The sequence below is a fragment of the Colletotrichum gloeosporioides genome (genome assembly GCF_011800055.1).
Source record: "Colletotrichum gloeosporioides strain Lc1 chromosome Unknown consensus_10, whole genome shotgun sequence".
In the NCBI taxonomy this organism is placed as follows: Eukaryota; Fungi; Ascomycota; class Sordariomycetes; order Glomerellales; family Glomerellaceae; genus Colletotrichum; species Colletotrichum gloeosporioides.
In genome coordinates this window covers 523,702-542,139 of record NW_025544655.1, presented here as the reverse complement: position 1 = coordinate 542,139, position 18,438 = coordinate 523,702, and the positions used below count along the sequence as shown (strand labels likewise).

The 18,438-nt window shown below is 52.3% G+C and overlaps 4 protein-coding genes across 4 annotated transcripts; 1 reads left to right on the top strand and 3 right to left on the bottom strand.

Annotated features, from left to right (window-relative positions):
• Nucleotides 1-2,653: 2,653 nt before the first annotated feature.
• On the bottom strand, nucleotides 2,654-3,897 carry GCG54_00006692 (uncharacterized protein; the record flags this gene model as incomplete). The annotated part of the gene is made up of 2 exons (XM_045406691.1): nucleotides 2,654-3,373; nucleotides 3,427-3,897. The coding sequence occupies 2 exons, from the start codon at nucleotides 3,895-3,897 to the stop codon at nucleotides 2,654-2,656; spliced, it is 1,191 nt and encodes a 396-aa protein (XP_045269943.1).
• A 6,327-nt stretch (nucleotides 3,898-10,224) lies between these two features.
• Nucleotides 10,225-10,808, top strand: GCG54_00006691 (uncharacterized protein; the record flags this gene model as incomplete). The annotated part of the gene is made up of 2 exons (XM_045406690.1): nucleotides 10,225-10,680; nucleotides 10,728-10,808. 2 exons carry the CDS (start codon nucleotides 10,225-10,227, stop codon nucleotides 10,806-10,808), a joined length of 537 nt encoding a protein of 178 aa, XP_045269942.1.
• Nucleotides 10,809-14,055: 3,247 nt separating this feature from the next.
• GCG54_00006690 (uncharacterized protein) lies at nucleotides 14,056-15,192 on the bottom strand (the record flags this gene model as incomplete). Its single annotated transcript, XM_045406689.1, has 1 exon — nucleotides 14,056-15,192. The coding sequence occupies one exon, from the start codon at nucleotides 15,190-15,192 to the stop codon at nucleotides 14,056-14,058; it is 1,137 nt and encodes a 378-aa protein (XP_045269941.1).
• A 996-nt stretch (nucleotides 15,193-16,188) lies between these two features.
• On the bottom strand, nucleotides 16,189-17,713 carry GCG54_00006689 (uncharacterized protein; the record flags this gene model as incomplete). The annotated part of the gene is made up of 4 exons (XM_045406688.1): nucleotides 16,189-16,611; nucleotides 16,804-17,026; nucleotides 17,148-17,323; nucleotides 17,447-17,713. 4 exons carry the CDS (start codon nucleotides 17,711-17,713, stop codon nucleotides 16,189-16,191), a joined length of 1,089 nt encoding a protein of 362 aa, XP_045269940.1.
• Between the last annotated feature and the right edge of the window lie 725 nt (nucleotides 17,714-18,438).

The window sequence follows — 18,438 nt, the reverse complement described above, 5'->3', positions numbered from 1 at the left end:
GAGTGTGATGCCAAGGCTCTGCAAATGAAGACCCGAAACCAGCGGAAGTGGCGTTTGGGAACTGAGGGGACTGCATAAAGGTCTAGTTGGAGCAACTCAGGGGCCATGTAGTCCGCGTGAAGCCTGGGTGTTGCCCAGCACTTACTTGCACTGACTGTGCGAATACACTGAGAGGGGATCGAAACAATAGCAGTGGGTGCATGACAACTGCTTTCTACGTCGAGCATCATGGGCACTGAGACGTTCTCTCACTGAGCGCTGACGCCAACATATGATGAGTCCACTGAATTCTTGACAGAACATGCAAGAGATGACCGCTGCGAAATTTGTGTAATCATTAATCCTGCGGCGTCGTATGTGACTGCGTCTGTCAGATATAATCAGCTAGTGAGCGTTTAAGCTCCCCTGAGCCAAGCAAGAAATGATTCCATCTGAGTACGATACGCAATGAACTTCTGTGACTCACGCGGTGGAGACCATCGTACTTCTACTGAGAGGTTTTCTTGTCTGGAAGAAGCCCATTCATTGCTTCTCTACCGGGGAGCCACATACACCATTGTCAGCTCATTCATGCCACGGTAATCCACGACCAATTGCGACGATGAAAGACGACGAAGGGCGCATACTGCGTGGCCAACACTTGCACACCGTCGCGTATGATATAGAAACAGACTCGAACGTGATAAGTCGTCCAATCTGTTCGAGGATCAAGAACCAACGACACTGGCGACATTCGTTTGGCATGTAGAAGCACATTTCTCAACGATCAGTGAAAGATTTATCGTCTGATTTCAGAATTTGCGTCAGGAACACACAAACCAATCAGGCGCGAGTCTCTCTTGTGACTTGCGTTCAGATTGGGTCAGATTCGACTACTTGAGTGACACAAAAGGAGTTCAACATGGAGGATCACTAACAATCTGATGGCCACTTTAACTATGTTACTATATAAGGGTCCCTGCACCATGTGGTTATGTCAGTACTCGCATAGATCGTCGAGATTATAGTGAGCCTTGCGCTATCACCCCAGCATCTGTTGTGAATCTATTCATACTAATAAGAATCACCTTAGACATGAAAGACACCAAGAGGAGGTGGATTGATACCATACCAAACCATCGCAGCCTCGGACAATTGCTGACTGGGATAAGCGCGGGAAAATTACTGTTCTTCACTCTCTATCTCTCCTGTCATGGATGTGTTTGATTGCTTTGGTTAATTCCAGTCAAAGAAGTATGATTTATATAGTTTGAGTTGGACCCCCAGCGCTGCTTTTCGTGAAGACCGCTGCCAACTTCAGATCTCGACACTTCCCACACTTGATTCCCGGCATGCGTTTCTTAAATATGGTAACTTCGACTCTCGCGGATACGACCAGAAACTGACATCTTCACATCGGAACCCTTAGCGAGAGTCTCACCTACGCTTCCAACGGCGTCAACCACTGGCCAGTCACACACGCACTCCCCCGCAAAGATCGCCGAACCAAACAGAAACTTTCCCATAAATCCTAATCCTCTGGTTCAACCCCAAAGAGACTTCAATTTCGCATAGAAAATGACTGACAGGGCGCCCAGAACCAATTGCTTCTATGCAGCTCACCCAAAAGGGGTGGAACCTCCATCCCAATCTCACCTCCCCTCCTCTCAAAAAGGGAACATGACATCAATTTTCAATGCGGCTTACCTTCCAATTATTGATTAGACATACGCCAAGAACTGAGCCCGAGCCCGACCCAACAGCGTGAAGCCCGGCCAGCAATGCAAAAGCCCCGATGTTGCATCCGCATCCCGCCCCCGCTCGACTTACACGAGGTGACATCGCTCCGATCGGCGGCCAACGCATCAACTGGTCTGGGAGCATCCTCGACTGACAGCGGATGAGCGTTTTTGTAATTTGTTGATCGAGATGCGGTGCTTCAACGAGCTTCGAGAGCGTGATGCTGGTTTGCCTGCGTCCAGGCAGGGGAAAATACGCCAGAGAGAACCTTCTGCCAATTACGTAAAGCGCTCACCATATTGGAATGCTTAGAATCGAGGTTGCTACCAAGAGAGGAGAAGAACGTCAACATGAGGAAGGCGCATATGCTGTGAACCTTTCCCATCGGGAAGGCTGTTGATGGTTTCTGGGGAAGGAAGCCTAGCCGCTGGGACAAGTGGCCGACCCCCTTCATTTGAACGGATGAACTAGACGCTCAGGAAGAGATTTCAGGCACAATGAAGATAGTACCAGGGTATTTCGTGTCATTATTCCATTAGTCCCAGAGCCTTGCGCCCGGTCTCCAATCTCTGCCTTCATCTAGGTATATACAAGAATATGATTATGGTCTACTACTGCTCGTGGCTCTCATGACAAGGGGCTGCCGTAAGACCTGTTGTTGCTTAAGAATTATACATCCTTCCCAATGCCATAAATCGCCTAAATCGCCGTTCGACCGTGAGCCTCCGCCATTTTCCGTCGTTAAAGAGTGTATTGGGTATATGCCATATCCGTGATGCTGTCGTAGCCGTGATATATCGTTGGAATTAATCATAAAGGTCATTCGTTGAAGAAAATTCTCTCCACAATCGCCTTTCGGCATGCAGAGGGCGTATATAGAATTGAAAGGAATAGACGGCCAAATTGGCTCATCTGAAGCTCAAGCTCGTCCAACTCAGAGCAGAGCAACGGCGCCGAAGAGACCAGCCAAGAAGGCCGCAGCAGGGGCCTTCTGGGCGTTGGCAGCAGCCGTCGGAACAACCGCGGGCGCAGTAGACGCGACGGTAGTTCCTGGAAGGGTGACGGCGCTGGTGGTCGGGACGACGACAGTCGAGGGGGCCTGAGTCAGAGTCTGGTGGACAGTGCCGGAGACAGTGACATAGACCCAGGACTTTTGAGTGACAACGGACTCGCCGCCGACTGTGACGGGAATCGTGACATCAATGTGCTTCGTCTTGGTCTCGGGGTAGACCTCAGTGATGGTCTTCACGGCCGTCACGTAGATCTTCTTGGTGTCCGTGCTGGTCACCCAGATGGTCTCGCCGTGCTCAATGGTCTTGTAGGTGGTCTCGGGCTTGGTGATTGTCTCGTAGACCTCAGTCTCAACATGCTTGGTGGTCTTGAGAGTGGTGTAGACGTCGACGGTGGTCTGAGCCTTGGTCACAATGGTGCTTGTCGTGGTGTAGACAATTGTCTGGGTGTGACCATCAACAACCTTGGTTTCAGTGACTGGACACAAGCTGGTTATTGTCACATAATCCACCTCTTTCTCCGTCTTGGTCACATCAGGAAGCTTCTCAGTCTCGTAGACCTTGGTAGGAACCTGGGTAACGATTGTGGAGAGCTCGGTGGTGGTGATGGTGTAAGTGTGTCCTTCCTCAGTGATGGTCTTGGTCTATAGAGTTGTTAGCAGACTGTAAGCAGGCTCCTAGAGTTGATTTAACGTACCACAGGACACAAGGAGGTTAGCGTAGTTAACTGGTGGTCTGTGGCAGTGACGACGGCAGTAGGACCGGGAACAGTCTCGTAGACCTTTGTGGGGACCTTCTCGGTGATGGTGCTCAGCTCAGTCACGGTTGTGACGTAAGTGTGCCCGTCTCCAGTCACAGTCTTAGTGATTGGGCAGTATGAGGTGTACGTAGTCCAAGAGACATCTGTCTCGGTGGCGTAGTCGGTAGGGCCCGGGACGGTCTCGATGATCACAGTCGGGACCTTTGTGACAATGGTTGAAGTCACAGTCTCGGTTTCATAGTAGGTGGTTCCGGGACCGTAGTGGGTCTTGGTCGTAGGACACAAAGTTGTGATTGTTGTCTCGGTCACTGTTGTGATCGTCTTCGTCTTGTCCTTGCCGTGGTCATGGTCGTCGCCGGTGGCGATGGCGGTGGCAGCCAAAGCCAGGAGGGCAGAAGTGTACTTCATGGTTGGGGTTGGGGCGGGTTGGGGTTGAGAGTAATCAACGAGAGATACTCCTTAAAACGATGGTAGGAGGAAGCAAGGTTTGCGACTTGAGCGAGAGTCTCTTAAGTAACCTTAACGAACGAGTTACTTGATAGCACAACGAGATGGTTGGCTAGGAGATGGAGAGAGGCTGGAGAGAGCTGCAAGAGGATGGAGAGTTCACACGGAAATGGTCGAGGAAAGCAGGATGGCTGGTATGCTTATATCTTGGGAAGGGCCAGAAGGCCGGACTGCCCGGGCCTTCTGCTTCCTACCTGCAGACGAGCAGGAAAGGATGTGAGAAAATGCGGAGGTCGCGATGACATCTTTTGGTCGACCAACAGCTCTCGTCGATCTCCACAGCGGCTTGCATTGGTCTTGGGCCATGTGGACAGCAGACAGGCCACGGTCTGACCCATGAAAGAGACGATGGGTGGAGGGACAGGGAATAGTTGCCAAGTCTGTGATACGAGGAAAGGCGATCTTGGAAATGCAGACCAGCAGTGTGAGAGAGTCTAGAGCTCCATGCGCGGCTGGAGAGGGGCCTCGTTGCGTGAGTTATGCAGAGATGTCCATGGTGTGAACAGATGAACGAAACAGTCTCGGCCGAATGGCGACACAGTTGGATTGACCAACACGCAGAACACAAGCCATACGCCATCCGGTGTGCGTAGCGCCACTGCAAGTAAGAGAAGAGGTTGGACGACGACAACAAGGCTTGACAAGGTTCAGCATTACCCATGTCAGATTGACAGTCAGACTGGTAGCTTGTTCGATGGCAACAGCGAATGAGAGAGACCGAGGTAGCTGAACAGGGCCGATGGCGTCGGATTTGCAGAGACTAGGCAGACCGCCCTGGCCCCTGTCAATGATGCCGCCTAGGCGTTGAGGCGGACGCGATACTCGAACGTGCAGGTCTCCATGACTGGCCGCTTGTTGTCGGGCACGGCCGGCCTTCACAATGACACACAACTGCGTATGTGTAGTTAATATAATTGTCTCTTATGTGGTGAGCTTTCCGGGGTCACTCAGCCCAATCGTGGTCATAGGAATCGCTGCAGGCTGCGACAGAGAGGCCATGCTGCTTTGCCAGGGCTTTTTGCTAAACCTGTCTGACCAGCAAGCTGAAGATGCTGGCAAGGCAGCACTGCAGAAGCGTGACGGTGATGTTTGCCAGCGATCACCCTGCCCCTCCTTGTCACCGTCAAGTGTGTAAGTTCAATGGCAAGCGTTATTCGTGGGCTACAGCCTTGGTTCTTCACGGATCCAAGTCGTCGAAATGAAATTGACGCTTTAGGGACGCGGCTCATTCGTATTTCTTGATAGCATTGAGCCGAAGCTGTCAATCTTTTTCTAGCTGCATATGTCTGTTAGACTTGCCATCTGGATATGAGGCAGTTGGAGTGAGCTACAACGATTTCCGTCGTTGGACAGCGAACTATGCTTGATGTGTGTAGAGGAGGGCTCGTGTCCAGGTCGTGGCACGGCCAAGGATCTGCAGCTCACGGGAGCCGACCAATGAAGAAACGCATGATGCTGCAGTCTAAACCTTGGTGTACAGGAACGCGTCCAACCAGTGAGGTGAACCAGGAGCGGACGAGGTACAAAACTTGATTTGTTGTGGGCGCCAAACTTTGTGGACGAGCCGCGAACATGGTAACCAGGCCAGCGGCGGAAAGCACGTAGAGTCCGGCAGTCAACAGAGGCTCCAAGTTGTGCTTCCCATTCCACTTCGGGACCCCAGATGTGGCTGGTGATGTCAGCTTGAAGATGGGTGAGATGACAGTCGAAGGCTTTCCGACCAGACGCAGCCAAGACTGGCGCACTCGCGTGTTAGCCGATAATCCGACGCGTCTGTCGGTTGACATGCGAGTTCTCGGCAGAGTTCAGAATTGCCGTTGTTGCCTGAGCATCACCAGCGATCGCCCTGGCTCCTCGCAGTTTCCCGCGGGGCATGCTTGGTTGCCCGAGCTAGCCCTGGTCGCCGTGGATTCATGTGGTGTTTGCTAACAGGGACAGCAGCACTTGCCAATAGCTCGCCGGATGAGAGTCCCGGTAGGGCAGCTAAGGCAAGGACCCAAGAAGCCGGCGACTCCAAAGTGGGCAGATGGGGCCTGGCGGGCGGAACGCGCCATGCTGGATCGGGAATGTTGGACGTATGTTGGTCGACGAGCTTTAGAAAAATGGATGACTCGACTGGTGAGATGCTGGAGCTCGATTGCGGCCAGCGCACGAAAGGGTTGTCGCGGCAGAGCTCTCGAGTCCTTGCAAGTTACACGAATAAGCTGCGGGTTGGTGGCACCACAACATGGTGCTGATGTTCAAGGCGAGGTGCGCGGCCTAGGCTGCTGACGGTCAGCGAACAGGGAGAACCTTGAGACTACGGCCTTGCATGCCATGCCTTTTCGTCTCGTGAGGCCTGCGTGTGTGCGGTGCCGTGTCTGCGGTTCCTCCGCGGGCGATGCTCTTATGATCTCTTGAAGTTGCGCAGCGTTCGTGCCCGCTTCAAGACCTGCATTGTCTTAGTTGCGCACTTGAATATGTTGTCCACGGCAAGGCTCGACACCCGAATGTTCACATCTCATATCCGGAGGGTACTTGACAAGACTGCGGTGGCATATTGGCTAGTTGGTCGAGACCATCGACAGAGTCAGTTGTTGTGGCCAAGTTTCTCCGAACAGGAAGAGCGACAGCACGCATGGCGGGGCGGGGCGGCGTGGCAGACTTTGAGCGGACTTTCGATGGCTGGTGCGATGATGGCTTCGTCGGGAGCGGCACAGATGCCTAGGGCAAGGTAGGATCAGGAACTGGCTGCAGGTTGGATATGCAGAGAACGACGCCGGGCAAGGGGACAAGGGCGGGCAATGTGGGTTGTGGCGCCTACGGTTGTCGGTGTGGGCGTGATGGTGTGCGTGGGAAGACGGACTGGAGGTGTGGGGAAGACATGAATATTGGAACCAAGGCGGGAATAGCCTGTGAGAAGTGACGAACAGGCCGGAGAGAAAGCTGGGAAAGTTGGAGCGAGCGAACCAGAAGGGCGGGATGGGCGAGGATGAGGAGAGAATACCACGGCGGGAGGAGAGGGGCAAAGGAATAGAGGACGTGGGAAAGAGAGAGAGGTTGAGCTGAGCGAGGTGGTGGTTGCCATCTCAACCATGCATCCTGCTGTCCCGGTTCTCATGCGACATCCATCCCATCTCATGCTTCCCGACCTCTCTCTGTGTTTTGTGCGTGCATGTCTTTTCGGCCCCCAAAGACCAGCGGTTCGCCGTTGACCGCGCTCTGCAGTGAGAGGGAAAAGCATCTGGACTCCAGACGCCTTTTATGCAAGCCACATGCACATCGAACAAGATGTGCTTTTCCTGCCATGCACAACGCACTGGGCTGCATGTCCAAATTGCTTATACGAGCAACAGACCTGGGGCGAACAGAGGAAACAAAACGTCGTGTGGACAGAATAAGCATAAGACTCGGCGGGGATTACTGGCGGGGGATTTGCATCCAACTGTCACCGCAGATCGTGATGGCCCTCCTGGAATGCCCCATCACCATCCCCATAGCGTAAGGTATCCGCGGCCCCATAGCCCCTCCCGGCACAATGCCCCCTCGCCCTAAACTCCAACCTCTTTAGCGTTTTAAACTCTACGTTTTCGCGTTATGGTGCACCAACATCAGCGCCCGATTCCTTCTCACCAGCCACGACGCAGTTTCTTCCGATGTTTCTCGAAGACTGCCGTGAAAGTGCGTGACATCTGCCATTAGCAGCCACCTCGTGTTTCCCACCTGTAGCGCCATCGTGCCATCTCAAGCCCGAGGACTGTGCGCCAGTGCGTGCACCGACCTTACTTTAATCTGTGTCTGTGCGCTGTGATGGATCCGACGGTACGTACTCTTTCCTCTTCGCCTCCTGTGCTCTGTTCCCTGCCCAACCTCTGCTCTTCTGCTTTCCGTGCCGCTTCCTCTCGGATCACCTTTTCTCGCCTTGCGTCATCGCCAACACCTCGCCTGTTAGCTGCCTTCGGGTTGCTTGGGAAATCCAATAACGCCAGTCATAGAAAATCCCTCACCGAGGCACATCAATCCTACCTGTTGACTAATTGGATCCAAACGCTGGCCAAGGAAGCCAACAGCTGCATCAATGACAGGAATCTCATGCCTTCATTGTTGAATGCAGGTCTCACTCCCAACCATTTTTCTTTTCGAGCCACTAGTTCGCTCAGTCAGCTCAGACACAGCCTATTTCCCCCGCGAGCCTTGCAGCTGCTCCCCGCGCTTGACTCAGTCGTGACCTTTCCTCCCGGGTAATGTCTCGCGTGCTGCGTTCTCCATCAGCCAGGCCAACTTTGCCTTGGGGCTGTCTGCGATTGTCCTCTTTCCATCTGGAGGATCGCCACGAAACAACCCGAGAGCCTCAGTCAGCTTATGGGCCCTCAACCAAACATCGGCTGCAGCGGACGCATGATCCTCGCCGGGTTCCAAGACCTATGTCCAGTGGTTCCGATGTCCCGCCTTTCCCGCTCACTTGATCCACTTTGGCGACTCCTTCGTCCCCACAGTGTCTCTTAATGGCATTGATACTAATACTTGTCATATCAGGAAACCTTTCACGCCCGTCGACATACGGCATAGGTAGATCATCTAGCTCCACCTCTTCATGGACCGCGTTCCTGATCAGTTCAATTTCGGCACATCTTGGCAGGAACATCGGCGATGGTCTTGGTTTCTTAGAGCCTCGTTCGATTGATACGTCCATCGGTGGAGACTGGTATGTGATGGGCTGTGACAAATGCGAGGCATTGCATTGCCTACTCTTATGTCGCGCGTCTCAACGAATCCCTCTTACGGGCTTGTGAAGATCGATATGGTGGAGGCAGAAGACGAAGAAGCCGTCGTCCTCTGCCTGAAGACAGCTGCGTCGTGTGAGGTTGAACAGACTGGATCAGGCCCATGAACTTATCGAGGCGAGTTGGCGCCATTTGAAAGGTACCTCCGAAATAATGCTGGTGAAGTAACTACTCCGCTCCTCATAGAATTAAATGATATCATGCAAGCTTTGCGAATGCACAACCTTGTGAATCCGTTATCTTTTAAGATTTGAGGCTATCAGATCTCACCGAAGCCGCCAGCAGATACAGATTGCTACCCATAACCGTGAATCAAGGGTTCTCAGATCTGATCCATCAACTAGAAATCTTTGAAAGGCTTCAAAAAGCTTGAAAGCATTTGGTAAGTTGCCACGACTGAGAGTGACTTCGTTTGCAACGTAACAATCAACGCAAGTGAAGATACAGGAAAATGTCTTTAAACTAAAGCTCATGCTCTACTTCAAATTCTACTCCAAAGTTTGATCACCCCGCGCACTGAAGCCCTGCCACAACGGGGCACCACTGAAGCAGGATAGATGACCTTCAGCCATTGACAAGTATACGAATTATTTCAAATCGCATCGTTTTAAAACATGAACAAGATCAAAGCCAATATCATTTGGATCAGTCCAGTTCAATATCTAGCCTTATGAGTTGCGGACACGTTTGTATTCCGTCACAAGTGGAACGTACAATATGCTTCATCATCAGCTGAGCACAACGGCTGCCTCTGCCATCGGTCGGCATTTCTGTTGGCCGCTTATTCGTACCTATCACGTTGAATACTAAATGCTGCCATTTGATTAAAAAGTCAAAGATGATATCGGACAAAACTGTAAGTGGTTGGTCCAGTTTCAAGGTACGATCGACTCAAGCACGACTATTGAAAGAAGGATGTAGGAAATTGCGTTATGACTAAGATTTGGTTGAGCTTGTTTATACGCTGAACGACCACTTGGAGAGAAGCAATGCTGCAAATGAACTACGACAGCTGGCGCGAAGATACGGAATACGATCATAATGCTTACTGCCATGGCATAGGACATTACCAAATCTTCGCCATGTTAGGTCTTATGTGAACACTACGGCTGCGGCTGCCAGTGCAAGCAATAGAACTTAACGAAACTCCCCGGGATCTCAATTGCGAACAATAATTCTCCCATATTCGCCGCAAGATATGACATGCGGCGAGCATTGCGGACTTCCCGCGAGTGTCGAACTCCGTCTTCATCGAAACCCGGCGGCCCCACTCGGAGCCGAGGTCCGAAGCTCGTGCGGAGATCAACGGTAAATAGTGGGGCTGCCGAGGCACTCGGGCTCGGGGCCTGGCTTACACACTTCAAGTGGTTTACTAAACACAACCACCGCGCAACTGTTCTTGTAAACCCTCTGAGTTCTTCAATTTGCATGTTTACTTGCTCTATCAAAAAACTTACACAAAAACATGGCACGCCTTCCGTATCCCGACCCTCAAGCCAAGGGCCTCAACGTCCTCAAGCAATTCGCCCACGCCCCGACCACGGCGAAGCACTGGGGCAGCATCGGCGCAGCTCAATTCAAAAACCTGGAACTCTCCAACAAGAACCGAGAACTGGCGATTCTTCTCAGCACGGCAAAGTTCAGGTCGACGTACGAATTCTCGCACCATGTCCCGGTGTCGACCAAGGAGGGCGTTACCGACGCGCAGCGCGAGGTTCTCATTCAGGCTGGAAAGCAGAGGGGCTTCTTAGCAGGACAGGAGAGTTTTGAAAAATTGAAGGATCTGTTTACGCAGAAGGAGAGGGCGCTGCTGGTGTTCCTTGAGGCTGTCATCGAGAGCCCTGAGGTGGATGATAAGGTGTTTGCGGGCGCGAAGGCCGAGCTTTCGGACCGTGAGATTGTTGAACTCATTACCCTCCAGGTAAGGTTCCATTGTCGATATCTCGAAGACTAATACTGAATAATCAGGGCTTCTACTTTACGTTTTCACGTATGACAACTGTTTTGAATATCGAATTGGACAGCTTTGCAACGCCGGCTAAGCTATGATATGATGTAAGAGATATTCATGAAGATTAGTCACACCAAGGCAGTGTCATTGGACCTACTAAGTTAGTTATCTCAAGGTGCGTCACCATCAGCTTCAAGGAGGTTAAGGTTACCCTCATTTAACAAATGCGCATTCATCTTCTACCTTTTGGGCCCAGCCACATCCAGTTTGTGGAGGTTTGCGCCACCCTATGAAACTCTGTTTATACTTTGATAGATGCCTACTAAGCATCGCGATGCTGTGTGTGATGATCAGAAATAACAGGTGCTTATCCAGTTTCAGTCCCATGGCCAGTATTGAGCTTTGAGAGGCGTCGAACTAGAGGATGAAATGTAGTTTTCATTATTTCAATGATTGGAGCTATTCTGAATGAACCATAGTGCGAGCACTTCTTCCGCTGAACAGGCTCACATGCACGCACATTTCGAACAATTGGCCATCGTTCACCAACGAACAGTGTTCCAGCTTATGATTGACCTCCGATTGGTTGAAGACAGCACTCAGAGAAGGATCACTAGTGCTCTGCGATCCTCATGAGCTTAGTAGCCTTGCATCGTAGATACTGAGGGTCGGCTGAGCCTCCCAGAAAAAAATAGAAGAGGGTGCATTCTCTTGGGCCTTTTGGGCTAGCAGCGTTTCCTCGAAACCCGTCCATTGATGTCACGATTCCCTTGCACATTGCCCGCGGCCGCAGTAAGTGTGTCAGAGTCGTGCGGAGGCACTGTCGCGGCTGCACAAACGCAGCGCCACCAAATCTAAGAATGGACTCTAACCCATTTGTGCAATCGCTTGCAGTCGTCAAGCCGCTTGTTGGGGCTGGAGGAGGGGGCTTTGAGGAGGAGCTTCACAGGTTCCATGACGTGTTCATACTCATAATAGCACCATATGAATTAAAATCAGCAAAGTGCTGTTACTGGATTTATCTACTGTGTGCCGTCTCGAGTGGTCTATGAAACTTCCTCACTTTAAACGAATATCAATCTCGTGGGTTCAATCTGAACTGCTCATCATGCAGATCTCTTACCTGCATGACCAACACTGGTGCCTCACACAAACACGAGATACGCACTCACGCACTCAACAGAGACACACACTCTCTTGTCTTGTTCTTCTCGAGTCCCCGGGACTCGGGACCACACCTGCTTTCACAGTCCCCATACCGGCAGACAAAGACTCACGGACTTTTGCCAAAACACTTCGTGGCACCTACCAACAGACTCTCACTCGATTTGGAAGATTCTTCCAAACGTATATCAAATTACAAAAGCCGACAGTCTACCGAGTGGCACTACACGACATCAGTGTGCCCAACCTCGACAGCTTGCCAACCACCGAAGCTCTCGTCAAGAATGCCGCCCGCGATGAGGCGCTCACGGCGGCCTTGGGGAACCCCGAACACATGTGCTGGTCATGCTATAACTGCCTCTTTGGTCTCTACGAAAACTTATTTGTCAGAATCGAAAAGCGTGACGGCCGGATACGTGTGCCTACGTACGCTTTGATGATCCGATGGGAGACAAGGCCAATCGCGAACGTGCTTCTCATCAGTCTTGCATCCATCGGTGCCATCTTTCTGGCCGAGTCTGCCCATATTGTCCTCGATTTGTAACCAAAGGCGGTGTGACCGCGCTTAGATCGAGGTAAATCTCATGTCTTCAAGAAGGAACAGCAGTTAAGCAGCGTCACACGAACAACGAATAATAGGGAGGGCATCATGTATGATAATGTACGCGAGGAGGGGAGCTAGACTGTATTCTCAAGGGGCCGGGAAAGCCTAGAACAGCTTCTACGCTCTTGCACGTTTTACGAAGCAGAAGCAGATATGGACTCAGACGAGTAACATGGAAGGAAGATAAGGATCACTCCTTTACTGTTTCATAGACTATATCATGTAAAGTTTGGAAGGATACAGAGAACACGATGAACCCATTTCGGCGTATTTTCTTTTTTGTAGATGATAGCATTTTGATCCCAAATGAGAATATCTCTCCAGTCATCGACTTCATTGGCGAACGTTTTGTGAATGTGAAGGCCCCAGCAAACCGTGCTTACAATTCCTAAATCACACGCCCGCCCACGACAGCGCTGCTGGATTTAGAAGATGCAACGAAATGAATACAATTTATTTAAACGTATTCATAAGTGAAAGGGGTGAGATTCAAGCGCTGCTCTTATACATGAGCACTGGCTGCTACTTTATCTATTTATAGAGCCAACATCGGCAGCACCGAGAACGACTCAGGCCAAGCCCATAATTTAAGCTATCACAGCATGAAGGGATCATGCATCATTGATTGCGTCTAGTATACCTTCACCAATATCTCGAAGTGCAGAAAGCTGCTATAGATTGTATAGCTTGGCTATCGCAAGGAAAGACGCACGCGACACCGAGTGGGTGTGTTACACGCATCACCACGGCCAACTCCGGTGGCATGGCAGGTGTTTTTCCAGCAACTTGTAGGCATACTATATTTCTAGACTGGCTGTTGAGAACAAGGAGCCATCGTCCATGCAAAGATGAGCGATGACAGCTTAGGGTGCGAGTTGTTAGGCTCGAAGGCTTCATCGCCAAGACCATGTGACTTTTAGTCTAAAGAAAAGCCCCCGAGACTTTTGGAAAGCTTCGGCAACAATCGTTCTTGAATCGCTCCATCAACCTCCAGATATGTGCCAGTATCTAGATATGTCGAAGGGTGTCTGATACACGCTGCAACTGCAATGGCTAAGCCAACGAGCACTCTTCACAGTTCGTCAACAATGTGTCATCGAAATATGAATAATCTGAAGAGGGAGAGGAACAAAAACAATCATTACCGAAAGAGTCTCAAATATCAATTATCACAGTAACGGCGTTACTAGCTTCTCGTAAGGCTCGCAAGTACTCTGGGAACATGCTTCGGCTGATACAGCGAATTCGCTGGTTGACGAGGGGGTCTCATGACTGCTGAACGATACTTTTATGCTAGAGGTGCTGGCAGTGACTGGAAGCGTGCAGCCGGTCTTCTGAAGGCATTCATGTTCAGCCATAAAGAGACGCCAAAACATCCCACGAAGCTTCCAAGCAGGCACAGAGCAACATCCGTGTCGTTTGTGTGGTTTCTTCTGGGAAGCCGAAAAAAATGTTCTAATTTCAGTGAGTAGTTTAGTACGAGTCGACCTCAAACGGATGGCTTTCCTCTCTGTTCGTTATCTCTAGTATTATTCATATATACGCTTCATTATTCATGGCCGTTTCTCATGACTTCATCACAGGCAGCTCATCAACTCCATCACGCCCCTCCAGGCCCTCTCCCACCACCTCTCCTTCATTCCCAATCCCCTCTCATCAAACAACCAAGTCCTCAACCTCTGCAAGTCCCACCAGTCACTCTCATCCACAACTCTTCCCAAGTCCCCATCATCAAACGCAATGCCTCTCCATAGCAGCACGCCCAAGACCTGGGCCCATTTCGCCCTCTTCAAAACGTCCTCATCACCAACAGCTCTTCCAACTTCCTCCCAAAAGAGGTCTCTCAGTTCTCTGGCTTCGGGGTAATATTCAAATCTACTCCTGCCAGTCTCCTCATCAATAATGACATCTTCCCCGAGAACCTCTTCAAGCCCGTACATCCCCACTCCAAAAGGCAACCACTCCGCCTCGGCCCAGTCAATAAGCCCAACCACGCCTCCGTCGTCCTTCACCATGATGTTGTCAGACACGAGATCTCCATGGGTAACAACCCACCCCACCCCCTCAACGTCATCCATCTCCCTCATAACCCTCCTCACAACACCCCTCAACTCTCCCGGCAGCCCCTTCGCCATAACATCCAACCTCCACCGCAAGCTCCCACCAATCTTCCCCTTCACCACCGCCGCCGCACCCCTCCTCCCCCTCCACGAATCCGCAAACATCCCCGCGAGGTCCTTCACAACCCTCCTCCGCCTCTCCACCCTCAACCCATCATCACCATCCCCCCTCCTCAACTCCGTAAGAGAAACACCACCGACCCGTTCAACAACATACCCAACCAACTCGCCCTCAACGACACCCAGCTCCTCCACAACCGGCACCCCAACCGCCGCCCCCAGAATCTTCCTCGCCTCCCCGCACATCCCGACGTCAATACCATGCTTCCTCGGCCTGAACTGCACCAACCTCTCATCGCCAACCTCACACCCCGAATCCCGCCTCTCCTCCCCGTCCTCCCCCAAGGGAACAAGCAGGAGCGTATAGGAACAATACCCCTGAAACGGCGCCACCACAACCTCGCACGCGGGGAACAGCCCCCTCGCGAACTCGTGCATCCGCGGCACCGTCTCCTCCGCGCTCAACCCGCACCGCGCAAGGAACGCAGCGACCTTGCGCGTCTCGTCGGCACCGACGTCAATAGCAGTCGTCATATTACGGCAGTCGCAGGTGCGCGCTGCATTTCGGGGTGAAGCGGAAGGGGGTGGTGGTGGTTCTCACTCATCAAAAGAAAATGTCCAGGCGATGAGGTGAGGGTTTTTAAGGTTTTTGGATTCCCTTCCCTCAGCCGCGTCCCGAAAGGAGGGTGTGGTCTAACTAGGTTCACATGACACCATCAGCAATCAGCTCCAACGCCGACCGACGTCTGCAGGTTGGAAGGGTGAGTGAGGGGGGGCGCGGCCGGACCGGGGCGGCTCACTTCACCCGACCACACCACTTCAACGACACCCGCACGTGGGGTTGATGACATGTCATCCGCCGTCGCCCGGTCTGGATTCATCATGCCGCGTCTTTTAGATTGGCACTCAGGTAGCTCCCTCAGTCACTGACAAGATCACGCGTGGAAAGACCTGCATTGTGAAATGGTAAGTTTGAATTACTACCAATGTCTTGTCTTGACTTGGGGCTTTAGAAAAAGGTTCTAGAAGACAAATGAAGTTGGTTTGGAAAACGAAGAATCCCCACCGAAGAAAAGAAGAAAATAAAAAAGAACAATTCCGTGTTTATGCCCGTTTCCTTTACTCCATGCGAAGGGTATATAATTGATGCGCAACCCTGTGGATGCGCATGCATGCTTGTTTGACGGAGCCTGCTTCTATCCATCGTACACTTTTGACGGCTTTTCAGGAAGGTGGGCGGCTCAGATTAGCGTCGTAGGCTGCGGCAGCCTCGACTCGGCTTGCGCCGGCGTGACTTTGTCCATGCATCCTGTCCTCGGGAGACGCAGCTCTTGCCATCGTCAAGCCCTGCAGGACGTCGAAGTTGCCGATTGGAATTCGGTGTCGATAATTCCACCCAAACGCCTCGTGCCCACGTCCTCGCCGACTTGACCCGGCTCTGCCTGGCGTTCGACTCTATGCTTTTCGGCCGTTACTGATATTCGTTACACGCGCATTGCAGCGCACTCGTCGCCTAATGAGGCGAGTCGTTTATTTGCGGGCCTTGCGGTCCAGCTCGACCTTGCTGTACCACGCAGCACCGAGCATCGTCATGAGCATGCCGGTGCCGTTGAAGAGGTGGACCTCGACGCTGTCGAAAGCGACGATGCCGAGGAGGACAGTGAGGCACTGCTTGAGGTTACCGCACACACTGATGGTGAGGGCACCAGCGACCTTGTTCGTCTGGAAAGAGGCGACATTGAGGGCGAACGCGAGGGCGCCGTTGCCAGCGATGGCGATGAACGTAGCAAAGCCGAGCTCGCCTCCAACGACCATATCGCGAAGCTTGGTCAGCTCGCCAGCGGCCACGGCACAGGCCAGGGACTGCATAGCCGCGAAAGGCGACATGCGTAGCAGAACCTCCATGGCGGGCAGGGCCAGGGGGCCGGTCATAATGCGGTTAGTCGCAACGGTCTGTAGAAGTGTTCGTCAGCGCCTCATTTCATGCATGAAAGTAAACTGTAAATGGGCTGAAGGTTTGGCCATCGGGTTTCAGAGGCGGCGGGGACGACGGGTCCAATTGGAACAGCCACTCTCCGCGCACGACTCGACCACTCAAAAAGCTCGGATGATGGGCGGGTGATTGGCGAACCAAAATTAACATACCTTAACCGCAGCAAGCATGACACCAGCAAAGGTGAGCAGGAACCCAAGATCGGTGAAGGTGTACTCGCCGACTGTCGTCAGGGCAGCACCGATCATGACGGGGACAAGAGTGAGATAGGTCATGTTCTCGTAGGTGCGGCCAAAGATCGTGCGGTAGATACCGACAGTGAAGACCGGCACGGTGGTTCTGAGGACCTGGTAGAATGCTACCGATACCATGGCACTGTTCAGGTGAGTTAGCATGATGCTGGCATGAAGGCTTGGCCCCGCCTCATCCACAGGCGGAACCAGCGGGATCCCGCGAGACGCCGCGCGGCGTGCCCGGGAGGAATCTGGATGCTTACAGCGAAAGGTTGGAGACGGCGATGTTGGTGGTGAAGAGAAGGGAAAACGCCAGGAGGATGAGGTTCTCACGACGTCCCAGGTGGGACATGGTGAAGTAGCCTCCCTTCAACAGACCAAAGCATCCCAAGCTCGCGCACGTGGCGTGGATGCAAGTGAGAAGCCATGGGAAGGGGAACTGGGCAGAAAGTCAGTGAATGCCTTTTTTGTGAGAGTTGGTGAATGATGCATCTCATCTTGGCAGAGCTCCCGCCCACGGAAGCTTTGCCAAGACTGAGAGGGAATCGAGGAAGCCACGTACGAATCCTAGGACCAGCTTGTTGTAGAGAGTCAAAATCAAGCTGAAGAAAAAGTAGGCGCACAACCAGGCGTACTTGACATTTGGCGAAATAGTGTACTCGACGGGGTTGTTGTTGTTGTTGGTCTTGTCTTCTTGTGCCTGCTGTTCGGTAGCAGGGCTTGGGGCGGCCTCGAGATCGTAGCTCTCCTCGACGCGCTTCTCATCGCCGTTGAGGAGACCATGGCCCTCCTCACTCCGCCGGGCCTCGCTCTTGAAGTTGTCGGCCATTTCTTCGGTGTGTTTTTCAGTTGCTCGTAAATGTCGAGAGAGTTGGGTCGTTTCTCGTTCGTCGGAAGGTCGAAATGTTATTTTGTTTATAGGCCGTGTGTCCGCCGCAAAGTGCTAAACCCTGGCTGCGAAGGGGGTGGTAATGGCTGACGACTGTCCAAGTTTCACGACGCAGATCGGTCCCGGGCGTGGGGAGTTTGGCGTTCAAAACGGGCGTGCGTAAGTTGTCGAGCTTAAAAAATCGGACCAACAAGCGACGAGCGGAAGAAATGACTGTGTGTTGTATCTGTCGAAAATGCCGGAAAGGAAAAAAGAAGAAGAGGTCCAAACGAGAGGCAGAGCGTCGGGAGGGTGAGTGAGCTCGAGGGGGTGAAGGAGGAAAAATAAGAGCCGATCGGGAGCTGCAGGTGCAGAGTGCAGGCAGGTAGGTAGATAGGTAGGCAGGTTGCTGACGGGAGACAGGAGGCGAGGGTGACAGCAAAGGGTGTTTGTTCAGTGGAACAGGGACAAATGAACCCAAGACTTCGGATCGCGGCGTTGCAAGGCAGTACCTAAATCCGATGCACCAATGTTAATGTCGAAACCCAGGAGAAGGAAGAGCCTGGCAGCAGGGGGGGTGGGCAAAAATAAGGATTGGGAGGGAAGGACAGGAACGACCAAAAACGTGTGGAGAGAGAAGGACTGGAGTGGCAGAGCAGCAGAGAAAGCAACGGTAGAAAAGTGAG